Raw genomic sequence first — 23764 nt, 5'->3', positions numbered from 1 at the left:
AAATTACGTTTGAACCACATTGATCCCATGTATCGCGAAACAATTGAAAAAATAGTAGCAAGCTATAACGACATTTTCTCCTTGGAGAATGAACCATTACCTTGTACATCACTTACAGACCACGAAATTATCCTGAAAAATCCTAAACCTATAAACATCAAATCCTACAAATCACCTGAATGCCACAAAACCGAAGTAGAAAGACAAATATCAGAAATGTTACAAAAAGGAATAATAGAACCATCAGACTCCAGCTTCAATTCACCAATATGGGTAGTACCGAAAAAATCAGATGCCTTAGGAAAGAAAAAATGGCGAATAGTTATTGACTTTAGGAAACTTAATGAACAGACTGAGCAAGACGCTTACCCATTACCCAACGTAGACGAAATCATTCAACACTTAGGAAACGCGAAATTCTTTACTGCATTAGATATATCAGCCGGATTTCAACAAATCCCTATGAATCCTCAAAGTAAAAAATATACAGCTTTCTCGACAAACAACGGACACTTTCAATATAACAGAATGCCCTTCGGACTAAAGAATGCCCCTGCTATATTTCAACGGATGATAGATACAGCATTGGGTGGATTAATATCAAAACATTGCTTTGTCTATATGGACGACATAATAATTTTCGGAAATACAATAGAAGAACACAACAAAAACTTAGCCATCGTATTTCAAAGACTCAGAGACACCGGATTAAAATTACAAATCGACAAATGCGAATTTCTCAAACCAGAGTTAGAATATTTAGGACATATTGTAACAGCAGATGGAGTAAAAGCTAACCCTCAAAAGATCCAAGCCGTAAAAGACTTCCCTATACCCAAAACCCCAACTCAAATAAAAACATTCCTAAGACTAACAGGATATTACCGTAAATTCATTAAGAACTTCGCAAAAATCTCTAAACCGCTTACTACACTCACTAAGAAAGACAAACCGTACAGACGGACTGAAACACAACAGACAGCTTTCGACAAACTCAAAGACAAGCTATGTTACGCACCCATTCTAAAATACCCTGCCTTCAACAAAACCTTCACTTTAACTACAGACGCGAGTAATGAAGGAATAGGAGCCGTATTATCCCAAGATAACCTACCTTGCAATTTCATTTCGAGAACCCTTAACCCTGCTGAACAAAATTACACCACCACCGAAAAGGAATTACTAGCAATAGTATGGTCAATTAAACGTTTACGACAATATTTACTCGGACGAAAATTTATTATTCAAACTGATCATCAAGCATTAGTGTGGTTGAAAAATGTTAAAGATCCTTCTTCACGTCTTATGAGATGGAGACTAAGACTTGAAAAATACGACTTCGAAATCGAATATAATAAAGGAAAAGAAAATGTCGCCGACGCTCTCTCAAGATATCCGATTTACCCCCTCAAAATTCCAGATCAACGATCGATCAATTTAAACATACAAATTAGAATCCTGGAAGATTCTCCTGAATTAACCGAAAATCTATTACCCGACATAAACGAAACCAGTCCAGACTCTACAGACAATACACCCTCCAATGAATCAGAACACCTTTTGATTTATAAATTATACGAAACTTGGAAAACAAATCCAACACCATCCCCTATAAAGCAAACCTATAACAAACCTTCATATATACAAATTAGCCCCACACAATTAGATAACTACAACGAGGTTAATTGCTTAATTAAATTACACAACATAGCCTCATCTAAGAACACTTTACAGTTTGGACTCGCAAACGGATTTACAAACTACGAAATTGTTTCCATGCAGCTTATGCTCAGATTACTTTAGCCACGACACCTTTACGCGAATGTACAGAACAAGAAAAAGTTGACATAATTAAAGAAACACACGAAAATGTAAAACATTTGGGGGAAAACAAAACTATAGAAGCCATCCGAAAACGACACTTATGGTCCAACATGACTAACGACGTACAGAACTTTATAAAAACATGCGACACGTGTCAACGCAACAAACTCACTAGGATACGCCCACGGGAAGAAGCTATCTTAACTGATACTCCTTCCAATCCCAACGACAAGATTGTCATGGACAGTATAGGCCCTTTACCCCTCACCAATAACGGAAACCAGTTTATCCTATCTATTCAAGACTACCTTACCAAATATTCAATCCTCATACCAAAACCAAAGAGCCGCAACTATAATTGATGAACTTATAAATCATTACATATACATATTTTCTTCTCCAAAACATATCCTTACCGACCAAGGACAAAATGTCGTTAGCAAATTAATAGTACAATTTGAAAAAATATTCAAAATACAACACATAAAAACTACAAGTTTTCACCCCCAAAGCAACGGTAGCCTCGAAATAACTCACGGCACAGTTAAAGATCTCTTACGAACCAGCATCGGTGAAAATTCAAATCAATGGGACGAACATTTAAAACTCATTTCAATGGCTTATAACATTTCGGTACACTCTACTACTGGATACACTCCATTCGAACTAACCAATATGCCATCTTCCACATCACTAACACTCACACTCTCACAAAACGAACTCTTCCACCTCTGGAAACAGCGACATGGCGACTATTTAAAATACGCTAAACTAACGACACAAGCTAACAAAGCACGATACAAAGCAGAACAAGACAGAAAAATCAAAATACAAAGTTTATATAACACAGGAGATTTAGTACTGCTTCATAACGACCATAAGACTGTCAAACTATCACCCGAATGGAACGGACCCTACACCATTGTTAAAACTAATAAACCCAACTACACTCTACAAATAACTCCTAACAAGATATTACTGGTTCACGGAAATCGACTAAAACCTTATCATTTACCTTCCAGGAATCTGAAGGGTTCGACATAACCCCACTTGACCACTCTTAAATAATTAAAGAAAACTTAGAAACTACACTAATCTAAGAGAACACAGCCCACTCCGCATTCCAACTTTATGAATTGTAAAACAACAGAATGTCCACTTTCAGTATTTAGAATCCAAGATTTTTAACTTTTATACCCATGTCAACCCCTAACACCACACATAAAATTAGACAAACCAGCAAAAATTAGTAGCAATAACGATTGCACATTACTTTATGCAAATAATGTAATGAAAATTGGACGTACAACAAAGGAAATCAATATTACTTCTGAGAATTTCACTATCTCGCATACTGCACACTTAGACTTTGACAAATTAAATGACATACCCATAGCTCCAAAGGTAACTCCAAATTTCAACCAATACCTCGCGAACTTGGATAGTATGGAAGCATCTCTCACAGAAATTCAAGCCAATAGAAGAATTAAGACAATACAAGAAATCATTGTATCAATTCTAACTTATGTAGGATATGGTTCCATATGTCTAGTATTGCTGTACATACTTCATAAAATAGGGCTATTTACCCTTCTTTCAAAACTAACACCAACAAACATTTGTATCAAAATATTTTGCCAAGAAAATAATGTACAAACCAACGAATCAAACACATATGATACCGTAAGATATACCCCTAAACTAAGAGTTCCCACATCGGAACCTACAACAGCTCTACACTGACCAAAGGACCGAAAGAACACCATCCTTCCAATCACCAAAAGAAAGTTCTACAGAATTAGCCCTTGACTTCCAGGAGCAAGTCATCTCTAAAACAATGGGGGTGTGAAACCAGACTCTCTTATCTTGCTTGGTGTGTCACCATTGGAACATGGCCCCAGATATAGTCCTACTCCTATACTCTAAGATAAAATCGCGTATATAAAAAGCCACAGAAACCCAATAAAGCAGTTCTAGATTCAGTGTCAACCCAGTTGTATCTAAATTATTCCGTACCTCTAGACCTCCGTCAGTATCGCCGTCGTTCTACGTATTATTTTATACTTGTATTCTCTGTGGAAAATACTTTGTCTATTTGGGAATCTGTCCCGTGACACGTGCATCGCGCCAGGCAGGACCGATAACCTCGGGACTAAAGTGTCTTAGGCCAAGATAAGTCGTTCACCGTTATACTTTTCCGAACGTAGAAAAGGACAACAAATAAAGGACAGATAATAACACAATATGAAAAATTTTATTTTTGCTTAATGAGACTTTTGCCAAGGTTATTGTGGCAAATTGTGAAAAGGCAATTATGAACTTTCAAAATTAAAATAAGTTCAAACACGATATAATTTTTGTGTAAGATTATATTGACTTTTATAAAAATTATAAATATACTTTTCATATTAATATCGATTTAAATATTTTAGGAAACCAGTGAAACGTCATCCGAGACAAAATTTTTATTTTTATAGTTTATACTTTCTCTGTATCGACATGATTGTATGATTTATTTTGCAACAAATTAACATGCGCCGTTTAATTATATCAAATAAAAGTTAAATAAAGTTATTATAACTTCTATAGCTGTATCATGCTTAGTAAATTACGTTTACGTCTGCAAATTAATCAAAGAGCAAATGTAAAACATTATTATTTAATGTGAAACAATTATTTTGATGCAAATGATTTATACAAATAGTGCGATCATTTTGATACGGAGGGAGCAATAAACAATCAGACTTGTGAGTACCAATGCAATCCACTTTCAATAACCTCATCTGCGATCCAATAACTATAATACAGTGACTCTCATTAATATTCGGACACGATATTGTTAGAAGAATTATTGCTCCTTTTTATTGTTTATGACAGTATTATTGAATCAATTGTTTTCTCATATAATAAAGCACTTCTTAAAGTAAGTAGAAACATAAATTTTGTTTATTTATTGCACATATTCTTTTGTATAATAAGCGATAAACAAGATCGTGGCAAAATTTAACGGCGCAAAAATGTTCGGACAGTGAATGAATTACATTAATTTTATATAAAATGAAAATCTTTTTAATCATGTTATCATAATATTGATATTTTGTCGGTTGATCCTTTTGTTTTATTACTTCATGCAACCGCTTGGGCATGTTACAGATGATTTTATTTAAATACTTCGGTGAAATCCGTTTCCATTCGTCTAACAAACGTTGTTTTATCTCTGTTGTTGTCCTTGTAGGTGTTGTACGAATTTTGTGGTCCAATTGATCCCATAAATTTTTAATCGGATTTAAATCAGGCGATTCAGAAGGAGGATGCAATACTTTTGGACAATTGTATAATAAATATTCCTGTACAATTCTGTGTGTGGTCTTGTGTTTAGGATCATTGTCCTGATAAAATTTAAAACTGTACGTATACCCATATTTATAGCACTTGTAATTAAATTTTTTTTTAAATGTCCAAATACTTCATTTTGTCCATAATACCATGGATAAAAACTAGTTCACCTATACCTACAGACGAGATATAACCCCACACTATTACACTCCTACCACCGTGTTTTACTGTCGGTCTTAAATTTGAAATGTTTAATTCTGTACTTACTTTATGCCACACCATTTTTTGACTGTTGGATTCGTAAAGATTAAATTTGCTTTCATCCGAAAATATTACATCATTCCACCACCAGTTGTCTTTGTGAAAATATTCTTTTGCAAAGCTCAATCTTTTCTTGCGATTTGCTTTATTTACGTATAGCTTTCTACGAGGAACTCTTTCGTTGTAATCATAAGTTTTTAATACCCATCGCACTGTGTTCGGGAATCTTCTTCCTAGATTCTACGAACAACTCCTTTGTTAATTTTGTAGCATTTTGTCCAGAATCTTTCTTTATTTTTCTTATTATCTTGCGTTGGTCGCGAGAGTCTAATAATTTTGGACGACCTTTCTGAGGGATTAAATCGATTCAATCCTCACGAATGTACCGACGTGTAATATCTGCCACACTACTCTTGCTTATATTTAATAATTTGGCTATATCTCTGTATGATTTTCCCTTTTCCTTGTGATTAATAACCAATTGTCGGATTTCAAAAGACGTATTTCTTCCTTTGCGTCCCATTTTCACAAGTAAAGCGTCTGATATCACCAATAATTTCTGTGGTTCTCATAACGAATTTTTATTTGTTTATAAGATTTGTTTATAAACAACGTGTGTTAGCGGCGTCGTCAATATAGTATAGTATTTTACTCTGGTATCTAAGATGTTGTGTCCGAATATTTTTGTTAAATTTCGTCACAATCTGGTTTATCGCTTATATAAAAGAACATGTGCAATAAATAAACAAAATTTATGTTTCTACTTTCTTTAAGAAGTGCTTTATTATATGAGAAAGCAATTGATTCAATAATACTATCATAAACAATAAAAAGGAGCAATAATTCTTCTAACAATTCGTGTTCGAATATTAATGTGAGTCACTGTACGTCGTCTTGAACAATACAGTTATACTTTTTGAAAATGTATTGATGCTATGAATTCAAAGTATTTAGTAGAATGTAAATAATTTTGTTACGTAAATTCGTTCGCTAATAAAATTATTAAAAGTAACTCGGACTGGTACACACACGTGTGATTATTATAAAAATAAGATGAGTTTTTTTCATCTTTCCTGTCATTTCAAGTAATAGCAAAATTTAAAAAAATAGCATTCTAGTAATTGTCTAGTACTAGTTCGGTACTGTATACATGATTCTCGGTGTTGCCATTGCAATACGTATCATATACTAACCCAACTACCTGCATGCCAAAGGGATTGTACGTGTCGACGGCTGCTACTATTTCCCCATTTTTAGTCTTTGTGTAAATGAATGTTACATTAAAATTTATATTTTACTGTGCCATTTATGTAAAATGAAGTTTTTAAATGAATATGAAATCATAAAGTAATAAACAATATAAAAAATCATATATTGCACATACATTCTTTGTCTTGTGTGTTGGCTATCAACACGCTAGAACAAAAGATTACATATTCTGTCCACATCGTACCAGTTCCATAATTCCGTCTGGCTTTGTTTTGGAACAGTGTGACTCACGGACGAAGCAAGCCTGGATCGGGGTTGTCTTCAAGTGTAAACACATTTTGATGGTGCCGGACGGCATGGCAAACCACGAGTGCGGCGCGCATAGTGTGAACACTCTAATGTAAATCAAATGAAAGAATGTTTCGATCTTGGAGCACGACCCAAGCCTAGCTCGTAAGTGTGTCATGACCCTAAATGTGACTTGTTACTTTACTACCTCTTCTGATGCCTCACACATTGTGTGGTTGCGAAAATGAGTTATGCAAGCAGTAGGGGTAGATAACGCATGCGCGGGAGTCCCTCACAGCGGCGTGCCGCGTCCACCGCGTGAATATTATAATTCTGAATTATGATCAGACGGAGACCTTTTACGTCGCGTCGCGATCATAATTCAGAATTACAATTTTCACCCGGTAGAGACGCCACACCGCTGTGCGGGATGCCCGACACATACGCGTCACCTATCCCCTTCCTTGCATAACTTATTTTCTTGATCACACTACTCACGTCACGGAACGTATCTTCTAAATGTACTAAACGCTATTCAATTTTCTATGTATATGTATATCTCATTCGATTTTAGCATTTCTTATTTTACTATAAAGAAGTTAAACTTTAACTCTCATCTTTTAGAAATTTTAATTGTTAATGTAACAATTTCATTGTAAATTCATAAATATATTACAGCATTGTGAACATGAATGCAATGTTCGCTTAATGCAGACTATGTAATTCTAAGTACGAAGGTATCAAATTACTTCAACTAAATCGTTTTATGTTTATATAAGATTATGGTTAGTATTTAGCGTAAGATATGTTTGAGCGTGAGATACAGGCACATTGTTAAAGGACAATTTCAAGCGTTGTGTAGTAATTAAGATGTCAAGCGGAGAAAGCGCATAATTTATGTGTGGTGCTTACTCAAAGAGCTACAACTAACGTTAGTTTGGAGCGTATCGTCTGCTCGAATTTCTATTAGACAGCACAAATGTGTTTTCATTTAAGTAAGCGATTACAAGTTTAATAATTCCAAATTACAAATCGCATGAATTGTAGAAGTTGCATTAATTGATTTAGAGATGTTTCGAAATGTTTCACTTTGTAAATTTCTTGTATACTTTAAATTAAAAGTAAATTGATAATAAATTTAATTTAATTTCTTCTCTGATTGATGTCGATATTTTGTGTGTGTGTGTGTGTGTGTGTGGATAAAGATAATACTAAAATATATATTATTTTCAAAATAGACATTTCTGTATATTGTTTTCTGTTTAAGAGGTATCGATCTTCTGCATATACATGTTTCCTCAATTGAGTTAAACATTTCAGTGTGCTTGTTTTTAATTTGTTTGCAGCCCAATTATACTTTTAGAATTTTTATAAAAGTACTTCACAGAATGTATCTTCAATTTTTTAATTATACAATCCAGAAATTCATACAGATCCGTTGACAAATTGTAATCAAAATGCTTTCGAATTTATGGAACTTCTTAGTCAAGGTTATTAGTTTAAGTATTATATTCATTCTCTATTATTATTTTTTTACAAATATTTTCTTGATCACAGCGATATCCATGTGTGTATGCTTTCACCTGTCCCGGTTAATACGTAAATTATTTTAATTAATGTAAATTCTACTATTGGGCGATAATGAAAACAAGTTTCTAATATTTCATTCGTTTAGTATCCAGGTAGAAACATAAGAGAACGTATTGAATTAAAAGCTGGTGGGCATTGAATTTAATGAAAGAGTAAGGTTCGTTGCTATTTATATAAACCTAATAAATCCAATTACGGTAATCTAAATGTCTCGAGGAAATCGAGCATAAAAGTCGTGAACAATTTAGCGCGTTCTCTTCGAATTTCCCATTCAGTCATCAGTCTCTCCCGAAATCCACTTTCGCAAGTTGAGCGCCAGCTTCGGCTCTCTCGGAACTTCCCCCAACATTTCCTATCTCTGACGAGTCTTTCAAACAGATCCGGGTCAGGGAACTCCAAACTTGACGACTCATCTTCTTGCATAATGCCGCCTAATTACGGCCGCATTGATCGAATGAATTAGGACACTGTAAAAGTGTCACCAGCTGCCAACACGGGCTATCGTAAAGCCATGAGCAGCCTTCTCGGGTGAAGAATCGACTCTGGGCTACCGACTACCGATTGTACATAGACTACAGAGACTACGGACTACCGAATACCGACAACCGCGTCTCTTACGAGCAAACTTTTCAACGGAACTAATTTGGAATTTTAAACGAATTCACGACGCTTGCCCGGTCTCCGCTGAACTGACGATGATTATGGCCATTGCACGCATCGCACACCTTCTTTGGCTAGCATCGTCCTCAATGTGGATTTACGCTGTTACAATATTCGATATTCGCAAGATTGACTTCAATGATTTCATACTTTTTCTTTAATGATTTCATACTATCAAATTAAAAACAAGTGAAGATTTTATGATTGAGATTGGTTCATTTTAAGCTTCATTTCATAGATTCAAAAATTACTTCTTTAAATGCTGTATGATATATTTATTGAACGGACAAACTCAAGTATAATTTACAAGTGATTTTTATTTTATCGAACATCGTCACCATTGAAGAGGTAAAAACAGCCCTCAAAGTTGAGGTAAAAAGACGTTTTTTTTGGATATCTCGAAAATTATTGGTTGGAAAAATTGAATTTCTGATAATGTTTCTTTTAATGGGGAATTCGGCCACGTAATATAGTAAATATTCAATTTTTTTTGTAATTTCGAAATGTTGAGATCTTTGACCATGGTCTTTCTCGGCCTATGAATCTTTAGCCTGGTTTACGGATTTATGTTGAGTGAGGTCGATGTGCGAAATCGCGGTGTGTAGATAGCATCTGCTAGTGATGAACGAGTAACTAATTTTTAGTCAGAGATAGACTCTAATTTCAACTTCTACGACATACTTTTGTTACAGAATTAATAAAAGATTCATGTCTAACAAACTTCAATTTGAACCAAGCATTCTTTTTCAATTTTGGCGATTTTCAATTTTGTTGACCCTATTTACACCATTAGGGTAAACATATAAATGTGTTTCTTAAATACTGATTTTGCTAAATTGAAATGCTGAAAAAATCTGAGTTTTGTGTCTGTTAAGGTAGAAGATTCATAATTTTTTTCAGAATTTTCCGTTGATTGGAGCAGAAGAAATAGCGCATCTTCCATTAATCCGATTTCACCGTGTAACTTAACCTTATCGTGGAGGTAAGATCTCAAAAATTGACTGAGTGGGTTTTCAATCCCATTAGAAAGATCTAAACAAGATTTGCTCTTTGTCTCACCTCAGCTTGTGTGTGGATTTGTATTCTCAAAAATGGAATTATTTACATATGTTTTATATGAATTATTTACATACGTAAATTATTTACATATGTTTAATTATTTATTGGTCTACCTTATTCATTTTTCACCATTGTGCCAATTTTTATATGAAAAGACAAATTAAACTGTAGAAACGATGTACAGATGAGGATTAAAATGTGGAAAATCATCCCTCGAACGAATTGATTAGTTTCGGTGAATATTATGAATGCTAGTAATAGGTGCTCTAATAATGCGTGGGCAATTAAAAAATATTCGGGAATAAAATTCGTTGGAGCTACACGAGACGAATGTTCTACTCCGTCAACAAAATTGAAACTAGTTAACTTGATACAATGCCGTCTCATTTAGAGATACAGTGCAACCTCCCGAATCCGAAGTTTCATTTTTCGAACACTCTACATCCAAATATTCTATTATGCAAACGTTCAATTACTAAAATAGAATAGAATAATATATTACAAGTTCAACCACTTGCACCATAACAACGAAGATTACACAGATAATCTGCTAAATATAAGTAATTCGCGTCTTATAAATCGAAACAAAATTTTATTTTTCTGTTATCAAAATCCAGGACTGAAAGTAAATGAAAACACAAAAAAAACAGCTGCGAAAGAAACCATAGCGCAAAGGATTAATCTATTATAGTTATTATTTCTATACATGTACAGTCGGTCACGAAAATATTCGGACACCACTATAATTTTAACTATTATAATCCGTACTTTAGACAAATATTTAAAAAGAACAAAAAGAGGCTTCACGTATGTTACTATGCAGTATGTAGTTAACAAAAACATAAAAAATATTTATTTACGATACGTGGTTATATAAATAATTAATGAAATATAGAAAGAAGGTCTATTTTAATGTCACGAAAATATTCGGACACCATGAAAATTAAATTTATTTTGTTGTACATAAATCTTACTTTTATAAATTAATATTTCGTTGCATATCCCATCTGCTTTATGACGTGTCGCAATCGTGTTGGCATATTACAAATTATTTTTTTTAAATAAACTTGCCCAATACGTAGCCATTCTTCTTGCAGACGTCGTTTGAGTTCTTCTTTTGTGTTTATGGTTGTTGTCCGAATTCTACGATCCAATTCATCCCATAAATTTTCAATGGGATTCAAATCTGGTGATTGCGGTGGTGGGTGGAGGACATTTTTACAAGTATATAAAAGGAATTCTTGCACAATTCGCGATTTGTGCTTTGGGTCGTTATCCTGATAAAACTTTATCCCATTTTTAAGACCCATATTTTCTGCACTTTTTTTTAAATTTTTTTGCAAAATGTGCAAATATCTATTTTTATCGAGGATATCGTCGATAAAAACAAGTTCTCCTACGCCATGGGCCGAAATACAGCCCCATATCATCACAGATTCACCACCGTGTTTCACAGTCGGCTGCAAATGTTTCGGATTTAATTCTTCCTTCGACTTTCGCCAGACTCTAATTCTTCCATCACTTCCATAAACATTAAATTTGGACTCGTCCGCGAAAATTACGTCCTCCCACCATTCACTGTCCTTTGCAATGTAGTTTTGTGAAAATCTCAATCTTTTCATTCTGTTCGCTGCGTTGATATACGGCTTCTTTCGAGCGATTCTTCCATTATAGCCCTCCGATCGTAACACTCTCCTTCTGTTTTCTGGATGCACTGATATCCCACGGCATTCATTTAATTCAGTTGCTAATTTTGGAGCACTTATTCGAGGATCACATTTGATTTTCCTAATTATAGAGCGTTTATCGCGAACAGTTAAGATCGGTTTTCGTCCGCTTTGAGGGATAGATTCAATTCTATCTTCGTTCTTGTAACGTTGAACAATGTCCCATACGGTGCTCTTGCTAATGTTCAATAAATTAGCGATTTCGCGAATCGATTTCCCCTTTTCCCGATGAAAAATTATTAATTGTCGCATATTAAACGATATATTCATACTTTTCCGACCCATTTCGCATATGTTTCGAACAAGACTGATAAATATTTGATCTCTAACACACTCTGTAGATAGTATAAATGGTGTGTTTGTTTGGTTACTTTGTTACATTGTTTCGGTTACTTCCTGGAACGTGGAAACTTGCGGTGTATAGCAAGTGTCCGAATATTTTCGTGACATTAAAATAGGCCTTCTTTCTATATTTCATTAATTATTTATATAACCACGTATCGTAAATAAATATTTTTTATGTTTTTGTTAACTACATACTGCATAGTAACATACGTGAAGCCTCTTTTTGTTCTTTTTAAATATTTGTCTAAAGTACGGATTATAATAGTTAAAATTATAGTGGTGTCCGAATATTTTCGTGACCGACTGTATGTACATAGAAAAGTTGGTATACCATTATAAAGACGACAGTTCCTTTCAAAATTTTTACTATAACATCTGTTAATTTTTTGATCTGGATACTGCTGATTCTCTGATATTAATATAACTCTAGCCAATAGTATTTATTGCGTTCATTTACCGTATTTCAACGCAAATTACGTTTCAAACAAACAGACATTCTTACAATGTAATCAATCCATAATCAAGATCAGTTTTTCTCATGCAGATAAGGGTATAGGTTTTAATTTATATATTATAAGGAACTCGTATTATTTTAATCATGGATAAAGGTGATCATATTTGCAATATTTATTGATAGCGGTGTAATGAACAGTTTTGCCAGAAAGGTGTCCATCGAATAAGGCGAGTAATGTCCTTCGTTCTAAGACTGGATAGTATGTTCTCTCTATCATCTTCATATAGTGGGCATTTCAAACATAAGGACATCTCGCATTCAAAACAATATTAGTCTTAATAGACTAATATGATAAGTCATGGATTAATATCCATGACGTGAAAGCTTTGGTGAGATCCTTGAATGCGAACCATTGCCTTGTGTTAGCATGATGAAAATACTTGAAAAATTTTAAGCCTTCGTAATTCATCTAATTAAGAAGCGTCAGACCAAGCTTGTTTTCTGAAGTTTTTCGACAAATCGGTAAAGGGAATCAGAATGCATTCCAAGAAAAGTCGTTTCTTTTGCAATAGTGTCCACTCTTTTATTATAGATTATATCGATATGAGCAGACATTCAGTAAAGAAACAAATTCCTGTTTCCGAAAAATGTAGTACAGTAATTTAAATGACGAAATCTTGGTATGCCATGAATGAAGTGATGTTATTGCTACTGCCCTGTAATTTATAGATTTTCTCGCTTCGCCGAAGGTTCGACGGAGTTGATGAACGCGTGTGCTGTGGCTCGCGGACGCGATTCCTTTGACTCAAATTCCCGACAGACTACTCATAATACAATGACATAACCTTTTTAATTTTAACATTGTAAAAAATTATATTCTATATTGAATTGTTTTGTGGTGTATATCATCCTTGGAATCGTATAGTATCGTGACCTACGGTGATGGTATTCCTCCATTTCCTAATAACAAATACAAATGTAAAAAAAAAATTAATTTATAAATAATTCATACTCAAAATCGGCTGCAAATTTTTAGCATCATATGAATACGAATTTACTTATTTAATTTTCCTTGTCCAAGAAATATAATTTTAATCTCTGCACCATGTGTTGTATGTAAGATGTTTCTCTTGCACTGTGAGATGTTGCTTCCTCAAAGGCCGTACGTAATTTATTGTTCTCAAGCGGTACTTCTTGAAGTTCTTCCGTTTCTACTTCTGTTTTTTCATTTTTGTTCTTTCTTTCTTCTTCCTCACAGTTTAATAAAAATCGTGCTGGCGTGCATTGTTCTTCTGTGATTGCACTTATCATGTTTGGCCAAACAAGTTCTAAATTTGTTGTGTTTGACTAAATGGAAGGAATAAGTTTATTCCACGCATTTTTAATATTACTTTCTGTAATTTCCAACCAGAAATCCGATGAAGTGTCAATGCAATGGAAAAAATTCAATAAACTGTTCCTTCACATACTCCGTCAAACGTGTAAGCTCGTCGAATATCCGTCGAATGAAGGCATCTCTTCTCCGAGTGATAGCTGAATATAGGCTCGAATAGCATAACTTCACTGATATTTTCTTTCGAACGACATACACACCTTCTTATATTAAGAATCGGTTTTTCTGATGCTTTTTCATAAATAAGATAAGTTCCTTGCTACATATAATGGATAAATATGATCTAAAGCATATCGTAGTTGGTATCATTTTAATTGGAAAAATCTGACCAATATATTAAAAAACTTTTCATGCATAAAAAATTAGAAATAAAAAAGTTAAGTCATCGTTTTTATTCTATCATATTTATCATTCTATCATTATTCTATCATTACAATATATAGGGTGTCCCAAAATTATGGTACTTCCGGGAAATGAGAGGTTCCTGAGGTTATTTGAAATAACTTTTTCCTCGGCGAAAATGCAATCCGCAGCTTTGTTTACGAGTTATTAACGAAAAACAGTGATCAATAGGAGGCGAGCTTGGCTGGCGTGCGGTGGCCGAGCCAACGAGCACACGGAGCTCGGTTCCGCTCATTGGCTCGGTCGCCTAGCGCCGAACGAACTCGCCCCTCATTGGTCAGTGTTTTTCATGAATAATTCGTTAACGATGCCTCGGAGAAATTTTTGTAAAGGAAAGTTGCTTCAAATCACCTCAGGAAAATCTCTCATTTCTCGGAAATACCATAATTTTGGGATAACCTGTATGCATAGTAATGTACACCGGCATGCTGGCCACTGCCTTTCCAGGTAGTTTCGTTCTATCTTTCTCTCTCTCTCTCTCTCTCTCTCTCTCTCTCTCTCTCTCTCTTATGATATGTCAGCAACTACAGTAATTTCTCAGAAATGTTCGGAGGTCGGAATTCAAACCGGCAGATCTGAGAATACTAAGTTTTTATTTCTAATTTTTTGCTACGATTCGGAGGCCACATACCACGATTAGCTTTGCAGTTTTTCTTATTTGACTCATATTCAAACAGACCATTTTGTGCTGTCTTCCAGGAATTTGCGTCGCGTGCTGCATCACACGCTTGACCAATTCCCTCGACCCTTAGTACCGACAGTAGCAATAAATCACAGCAACCCAAACTTTGGCATTTCCGGGAAAAATTACTCGAAGTATCGCGACTTAGTATTCTTATACCTATCGGTTATTAATACCACACATCCCGCGTCATTTAGGGAGAAACTACTATATTTATGGTTTTCTTTACATTAAGCGGTGCTGGATTAGTCCCGGTACCGATGGATAGGTTTAATAGTGACTGTAGGGCACTTAGGGAGTCTGAATAAGTAATAACATTTTCTCTTGGCAACTTCAGTGGCAGCGCTGATTCAATGGCTTTTTTGATCGCGAAACAGTTATCAGAGAAAATAAATATTTTCTTCGGCAGACCAAACGAACCTGAGGTGTTTAACACTGAATACAAAAACGCCGCACCTACACTACCCCATTCACCTCCTTTGCTTTCATCCATAAAAAAGGAAACTAAGTTTGAAGGTCTACTATTTAGATGTTCGAGAAAAAGATAGTTTGGTTCCAGGGAATTTTTAAGAACAAAATCTAGATCTATGTTTACTTTAATTCTACAATAATGGATATAAAACCAATAACAATATGCAGCAAAGTTGCTGGCAACCTTCAGACTTTCTTTGATTTGTTGAAGAGCATTGATTCAAACAGGGACAATAAAATGTGATTTGTTTAGTAAATTTTTCCAAAATATGGAACCAATAAGTGGGAAAAGCTTGTAAGATCCGAACATGAATTTGTGATAATGTTTTGATAAGAAAATTGTTGAGTAGCAGTTACAATTACTTTAAACCAAACAAAATTTTGCATCGGAAGCATTTATATACCAAACATTATTTTCTTCAAGAAGATGAATTAATCAATTTAATATACCAACTCCCTAAGCTTTTTCTGCTAATTGGAGATTTTAATTGTCACTACATGAGGCTATCATTAACTACATTAACTGTCATCTGGGGCTGAATGAATACGAACGTCAGAGGAAAAATAATTGAAAAAATAATATTTAACTTGTCACAACTTTACTGAACAATATGAAACCTACTCACTTTAATACGTATAGGATATTGGGGGAAAAAATGAGAATAGCGCACGGAAATCTAACCCGGAACCTCCGCTTGGTAGTCAATTGACTTAGTCACAGTTACGGAACCATCCTAATTTCCTAAACTCCGTGCACGTTGTACTTTTGAACTTTATAATAGCGATCATTTCCCTATTTTCAATGTAACGACGTTTAGATGGAAATTCAAAATTATCCAAGCAGCCTTGGATTCCATCCCGAAAACAACTAGCAGTGAAGGTAACAAGAACTTGCTATGGTGGAACCAAAAATTTTAGGACACAATAAAGGAAAAGAAAAACGCTTTTATAGCATATGTGAAGTAATCCATAAAAAACAGCACTTAATAGCCAATAGCATCGATATTGAAAAGGTTTATGACATGGTATGGTATCAACTCTTATTACAACAAAATGTCAATGGAAAAATGCTCCAATTCATATATGATTTTTTAAACAACGAATGAATCTCTGTGCGGGTCAATGGATACTTCTCGAAAAAGTTAATTATCCCAAATATACAGGGTATCCCAAAATTATGGTACTTCCGGGAAATGAGGGATTCCTGAGGTCATTTGAAATAACTTTTTCCTTAGCGCAAATCCAATCTGCTGTACTGTTTTCGAATTATTAACGAAAAACGGTGACCAATGAGAGACGAGATCAGCTGGCGTGAAGGCGGCAGAACCAATGAACGGAACTGGGCTTTGTCTGCTCATTGGCTCGGCCGCCTTGTGCCAACCGAGCTGGCCTCTCATTGGTCAGTGTTTTTCGTTAATAACTCATAAACAAAGCTGCGGATGACACTTTCGTTAAGGGAAAAGTTACTTCAAATAACCTCAGGAATCCCTCATTTCCCGAAAGTACCATAATTTTGGGACATCCTATGTATCTACAAATACTGGTACGAATAAACCCAAATTATCAAAGTCTTTCAATTTTCGACTTAAACAATATCTCCATAAAATTGCTACCATGGATAATGGAAACATTTACCATCATGGAGAATTTCTCAGAAACAGGCAAAACTGTAAATCAGAGTGTATTCAAGGTTCTATTATATACCCCCTCTTATTAGTTGCGGCAGTGGAGCAGCTAATAAGAGAGGGAATATATACAGGGTCCGTCGTCAAAATCCGGACAAACTAAAATTTTAATTTCCTGTCTTATTTCACTTTGTCGGTAGATTGCCGTTGGTATTTTATTTATTCACAACCGAAAAGCGGCGATTATCAAAGGACTTCGCGCTGAGCATTCGTGGACTGAAATTACTTGGTTCTTTGGATACTCGAGATCATCCACTTATGATGTTGCGGCTAAATATTCTGGTTGTGAGAAAAAAAGGATCCAAAAAAGGATCTGCAAATCCAACGAGAAAGAGCCATTCGAAAGAAAAGTCTGTAGGAGCTCCAGCAGTCATCTCAGAGGATCCAGAGCAGTTTCTGGCGAAACTGGCAAAAACATTGGCTGTCAGTAACACTATAATGCGTCGAATTGCTGAAGAAGACCTACATTTGAAATCCTATGTGATATAAGTTCGACAAATGCTCTCTGAGACTGCCAGGATGAAGAGAGTTCATCACTGTAATTTGCTTCTGTGTTCTTTGAAAAACGAAGTTGCAGGGCGCATCACATTTTTTTCGGATGAGAAAATATTTTCTGTCGATGTCAAAGTGAACCGAAGAAACAATCGTTGGCTTGCTCGCGATTTCAAAGATATCCTAATAATAGCTAAGACGAAGACGCCGGCCTCAGTTAATGTCCTAAACGTCGTTTTCATTAAGGGTCACGTCATGCCAACACATTTCTTTCAAAAGAAAGAAACCTTCACTAAAGAGCTCAGCACACACGAGTCACTTAATTCAGAACTTGCTGTCGGATAATGTTCAAGAAATTCTCGCCTCCGAACAGTCCAGATTTGAATCCGTTGGACTACTACGTGTGGACCGTCATTGAACGAATGACCAACAAGTCGAGACATCCCGACGTGATATCTCCTCAGACCGCTATCAAGGTGGCATTCACCAATATGGATCAAGACACGAGCGTACCAGCGCTTCGGGTCGAAGATTGAAGCAAAAGGGGTTACATAGAGTAATTGTATTCTAAAAGGATATCATTAGTGATGTACGAATAGCTTTCTCGCAATTCTTATAATTTGAAGAATCTTTTGTTTAAACGAATCGTTCCTTTTGTCTGGACTTTGTAAGCACAAAGGTGCTTTCTTGTCGTATAAAGACTATATTCACAAATGCTTTTAAAACTAAGGAAGGGCAGGATGTACGGTTACGATTATTTAAGTCTTGGACCTCGTTTTTATAGTTTCGGATAATCATATCTCTTCTTCCCATGGTGTCCACTCTTGTTTACAAGTTGGGGAACAATATGAGAGAACATGGCACAATGAATTTTATTGTTACCAGGGCTGGTAATTATGAGCTAACTGAATTAATACGTATTAAAATATGTGTATTTTGCTTTAAACATTTATTTTTAATTATATTTACTTATTTTTGCATTATAGAATCAAATGCATCCACTACATCACAAGATACAAGATAGGATTTTTGAATTATGTGTTTATGAATTAAGGGTGTCATGATAAATATAATTCGTGACGACAGCGAGTTACTGTCACTTCACAGTTGATCATCCATTATTTTACATTGAACGCTGCATGAAAGTATATCGCGAGCAATGTCACTTCTCGGATGCGACGCTTCATGAATGAATAGCCTTATATCTACCTCTCATGTTTGTGTCGAGCTAGATTAAGCAAAAAACGAGAAAACATATAATATATATAATAGAAAAAACTGACTGGACTTTTGTCTTTCATGTAATATTACCCTGCTTAAACGGAACTTTCATAAAATACTTCCGCAAAATCCTGTCCCTCTTAAAGATACGTTTATAAGACATCCATATAATGTTACTAATTTTCCTGTCCCATGCACATGCTTTTGTATAGCTCATGTTTTCATTACCTGAAATAAATACATGATGCATCAATTATTTATGCATAAATTAAGAATAGTAAATAAATCATAGATATCAAAAATCTTACATTTCATCAACAATTTTATAATATATCTGGTAACTCTTCTGTTGCTAAACTCAATAATTCTAATTATATCTTCAACAATATACTTGATATTGTCGAGTAATTCATTTATTAAAACTTGGGCACGTTTAGCTTGCATTAAACTTACTTCTTCGAGTATTTTTATTATAGTCAATTTCGAATTAATCGAAGTGTCAAAGACAATTTTAGACAATTTTAAACTATTAACATTACAGACCTGGTTTTGAAAGAGCCTAAAAAGTTTGATGAATTAAAGTTTACACACATTGAACAATACACTACATAGTTTTTAAAACAATTTCTCACTTTAAAGGAGTTATATCATCTTTTGACTTAAATGATAATAAATACCGTACATGTGTATTTGAAAATTTAGGCATTATCTCTAAATTGTTACAATTAATTTTGTAACCTATATAATTAATATTATTAGTAACTGTAATTGATGTACTGGTAATATTAGTTTGTATTTTTGAATCTTTAAAATAACAGTTATATTTGGGAAATCCCTTCTTTATCACTTGAAGAAATCTATAAAACATATAGATCAATACAGTATACAAATTCCGTTTATATATCTTCTAGATATAAGTATTCCAGGTATACATATATCTTACTGTTTTGCTTGCATTTCATCATGAGTAATGTATAAAATATCATCCACATATTTTATAATTTTACCGTATTTCAGAAATGACGACATTTCTTTTTGCAGTATGTAATTGTAATATATATCCGATAAAATGGGTGATAACTTTGTGCCTTGAACCACTCCTTTGCTTATAATACGTGTCTTGTTTCCTATTTTTACCTAAAAATGTGTTATATTATTTAAATAATGTTATAAACATTTACATACACATAAACTATTTATTTAGATTATGTAAAATTTGCAATTTACCCTTTGATAAGAAATATAATCCCAAATTTTGTCTAATAGCCAACTTTTTTGGATAGGAGACGTTGCAGATTTTGTACATACATATAAAGTCCCAGGAGACAAAGGTAATTGTAAATTTTCATTGGAAAAAAATTCTTTGTAACATAATGGATCATCTTTTACACGTCTCTTACTTTTAATTATGTACAAATGAAGTAATAAAACTTCTGGTAGTTGTTCACATAATGATATTATAATATCATGCAAATCTCCTGAATGAAAAATACAATGTTATATACAATAATTTCTCTCACAATGTCCCTCAGCTTAGGCATGAAAATGGACAACTTGGCAAGAGGAGATACGATTGTTCTAGCCTTGCAACTCGTTTTTATATTTTTGAATAATCATATCTCCACTTCTCAAGGTGACCACTTTTGTTTACAAGCTGAGGAACAATGTGAGAGAACATGATGCAATGAATTTTACTGTTACCAGGGCTGGTAACATGACCAATGAGCTAACTGAATTAATATGTATTAAAATTTGTACATTTTGCTTTAAATATTTAATTTTAGAAAAGACCATACCTTGTATTATAGAACCAAATGCATCCATTACATCACAGGATACAAGATAGGGTTTTTGAATTTTTGAATTATGTGTATAATGAACAATTGATTTCCAATCCTCTTGAAAATTACTGAATCCATACGCAGTAATTTTTAACTGTTTTAAAAACGTGTGAATTATATACAAATTATGTTCATCGTTCTTTTCATGTCTAATACAGAAAAAGTTATACAGAAAAATAATGTTTATATCAGTTTTATACTTTCAATAATCTACTCCAATATTTCACTTACTTTGATACTAATATAGGACGTACACCAGAATATTTCGGATATAATTTATAGATTCCTATTGGTGGACTCCATTCATCGTACTCCACATCAGGGTGTAGGGCATTTGAACGTATTTTTTTAGTTACAAATTTCTTCTGAATGGAAAACCAAGTTGAGCGCGCAATGTATAATCTTTCATTATTGCCCGAAGAAAGTGATGTTATATGGAAATGTTTGAATAATATTTTTATGAGATATCCTTTAAAGAACCATTTAATAAATTTTGCTAAAATAAGCCACTGTGTTTCTGGATATGGTATATTTCTTAACCACGTAATACTAGAAATCTAAAATACATAAATCTTAGCATTAAGATATACTTCTTAATATAAATTGCATCTTCAATAAATAAACACATTACATACATCTAGCTTCTCAAGAAGAAACCACAAATCATAGGATCTATAACGTGGTGTAGTTAAAAGATACTTTAAAGCTTTTTTTGCTTTTTTAAGATTCTTCAACTTTCCAAATATTGCGAGGGGAACTACTTTGGTAAATATGATCTCATAGAACGACATTAATTGTTTCACTGGAACTTCATATTCACATTTCAAATTTTGGCTGACAGGATTTTTATCAATTAAGCTCATTAGAACACTGTTATAATCAAATTTCCTATGCCTTCTTTGAAATTGGCTTAAAAGATCGGAAATCAATGGTATAGATAACTCATAGTTTGTTACCACAACATCTTTCGCGGTGTTTTTAATAATATGATCGAAAATCTCATCCCCTCTCTTTATATTGTTTAAGATGCATATTGTTGAAACTGCATTAACTGAACAAGAAGGAATAATGGCAGATGTGTTCAATAATCGTACTCTTAGTGAGAAACCAGTAAAAATAAAATTTTTTGATCCTGTATGATATATTTGTTTAGTCCTTTTTGTTTGTTTGCGTGTTCCTAAAATGAACAATCTTATACATTAATTTGTCCTAGACCTCTACATTTGAAACATACAATGACCTGAACGTTTTAAAATCAACCTTTTAATATAAAGATATAAATGATAAAAAATATCAAATATTAATACGTTTTCTTTGCTCGTACTGTATACGCTTTAATGCGCTGTCTAAATTTGCCTTATACGTATCAATTTGATTCACGCATGTCTTCAATTCTTTCAAGTTCTGTACCATAAAAATATCAGACTCTTGTTTCCGTAATATTATATTATGTTTTATGCAATACCTAATTAAAAATAAAATAAGAAACACAATTTGAAGTAATGAGAGATTTATAATAGCGACAACTGTAACAAAAAAGAAATACATACTGCTCAAACCACTTCCCGAAAAATTTTCTTACGGCTTGCAGCGTACAATCATCCATCGTCAATTTGACTGTGCAATACTCACGAACAAATCTCTCAGATGACTGGACTTAAAATGAATATCGTCACGCGTCGCGTCGGCATGTGGTCTACCGGATGCGGATAGGCTGCCATATTGAATTTTAGTTCGTACAAGTTTGTGATCAACATAGGTGGAGTTAAACCACGGTCCCAAACGTCGCCTAGAGTTGTTCCTTCTTGGGGAAAAAGCCAGCCAAAACGAGAGTTGTGGAGGTACTATGCACGAAATTTTCGGGTTCTGGGAATTGAACGAAAGAGAGAGAAAGAAGTCCAAGTGGTCCCTGATTGAGGGGTGCAGAGCTTTGACTCTATATGAAATTGGAGATTATCTTTCAAGAGGCTACGTTATTTCTCCTGTGCATTCCACAATTAATCTCGCCAACTAAACTCTCTGCGACCAATTTCATGAGACTTTCTCTCCCGCTATCTCTTTGCCTATTCTACGCTATTGCGTCTGAATGAAAATATACAAAAAAGCTATAAAATATACAGGTATATATAAATACAGGTAAATATACAGGTTATTTTCGGATTTCCCTCTTATCGCCATTTGTCGGAGATTCTAATACGGTTCATTACAACTGTGATGGCTACCACCGACGTTCGCCAACAGATGGATACCTTTCCTGGTACTACCTAATCCGTTACCGAACTATATCTATACCAACCTTAATTATCTGAGGGGTTCCTAAAGTCATTTGAAATAACTTTTTCCTTAGTGCAAATGCAATCCATAGTTTTGTTTATGAGTTATTAACGAGAAACGTTGATCAATAAGAAATTTGGCTGCCAACTGCTAAACATAGTTCAAATGCAGCGTAAATATTTTGCACTTATTGCAACCATCTACATATGTATGTGTATGTAGCTGTAGTTTGCAGGGATAATAGTAGAGATAATTAACTCGAAACAAGGCTCACGGTTCACGAACGGATCGTATGGATTTCCTTCAATTTGAGACTCTTAGGGATTTCCCATCTGGGCTTCACGGCGGGGGCCAGGCACATAGGTCCTTAATGGCTAGGGTGTGGGCCTGTCACCCCGGTGGCGGAAACGTTAGTTTTCGACATGGTAAAACTCATGGGCCCCGTCGACCGTTCTTTAGTGGTCCTCCGTAAAGGACTTATCCTTGATTTACGACCAGGCCGTTAGCGGGGTTGGGACTTGGACCACTCGGCGTAATTGCTACCAGATGG

The 23764-nt window shown here is 34.4% G+C and overlaps 2 protein-coding genes across 13 annotated transcripts in view; both read right to left on the bottom strand.

The window, feature by feature from the left end:
- The window catches only part of LOC117227927 (neural-cadherin), a 716163-nt gene that overhangs the window by 79404 nt on the left and 612995 nt on the right, over positions 1–23764 (bottom strand). The window lies entirely within an intron of this gene.
- On the bottom strand, positions 18813–22665 carry Tert (telomerase reverse transcriptase). 3 transcript variants are annotated; one of them, XM_076522350.1, is made up of 11 exons: positions 22491–22664; positions 22248–22405; positions 21576–22117; positions 21172–21497; positions 20896–21089; positions 20327–20577; positions 20043–20236; positions 19732–19956; positions 19408–19658; positions 19190–19327; positions 18813–19106 (listed from the first exon to the last, which is right to left on the bottom strand). In XM_076522350.1, exons 1-11 carry the CDS (start codon positions 22544–22546, stop codon positions 19084–19086), a joined length of 2358 nt encoding a protein of 785 aa, XP_076378465.1. In that variant the 5' UTR covers positions 22547–22664; the 3' UTR covers positions 18813–19083. The 3 variants fall into 3 exon arrangements, with proteins under 3 accessions (XP_076378465.1, XP_076378466.1, XP_076378467.1); XM_076522351.1 differs by having other exon boundaries at positions 19777–19956; XM_076522352.1 differs by lacking the exons at positions 18813–19106; positions 19190–19327 and having other exon boundaries at positions 19587–19658; positions 19782–19956; positions 22491–22665.

Source organism: Megalopta genalis, chromosome 5, assembly GCF_051020955.1.
Source record: "Megalopta genalis isolate 19385.01 chromosome 5, iyMegGena1_principal, whole genome shotgun sequence".
Taxonomy (NCBI): domain Eukaryota; kingdom Metazoa; phylum Arthropoda; class Insecta; order Hymenoptera; family Halictidae; genus Megalopta; species Megalopta genalis.
The sequence above is the reverse complement of the archived record's forward strand: the minus strand, read 5'-3'. Positions and strand labels throughout refer to the sequence as shown.

What these genes read in the sequence shown, in the direction of transcription:
- Tert (XM_076522350.1), bottom strand. Translation starts at nt 22,546, where the DNA reads ATGGATGATTGTACGCTGCAAGCCGTAAGAAAATTTTTCGGGAAGTGG. An exon ending in ATTTGGTTCTATAATACAAG is followed by an intron (nt 20,578 to 20,895) that starts GTATGGTCTTTT and finishes TTTTTCATTCAG; the next exon opens with GAGATTTGCATGATATTATA. An exon ending in ATTATATTTCTTATCAAAGG is followed by an intron (nt 20,237 to 20,326) that starts GTAAATTGCAAA and finishes ACACATTTTTAG; the next exon opens with GTAAAAATAGGAAACAAGAC.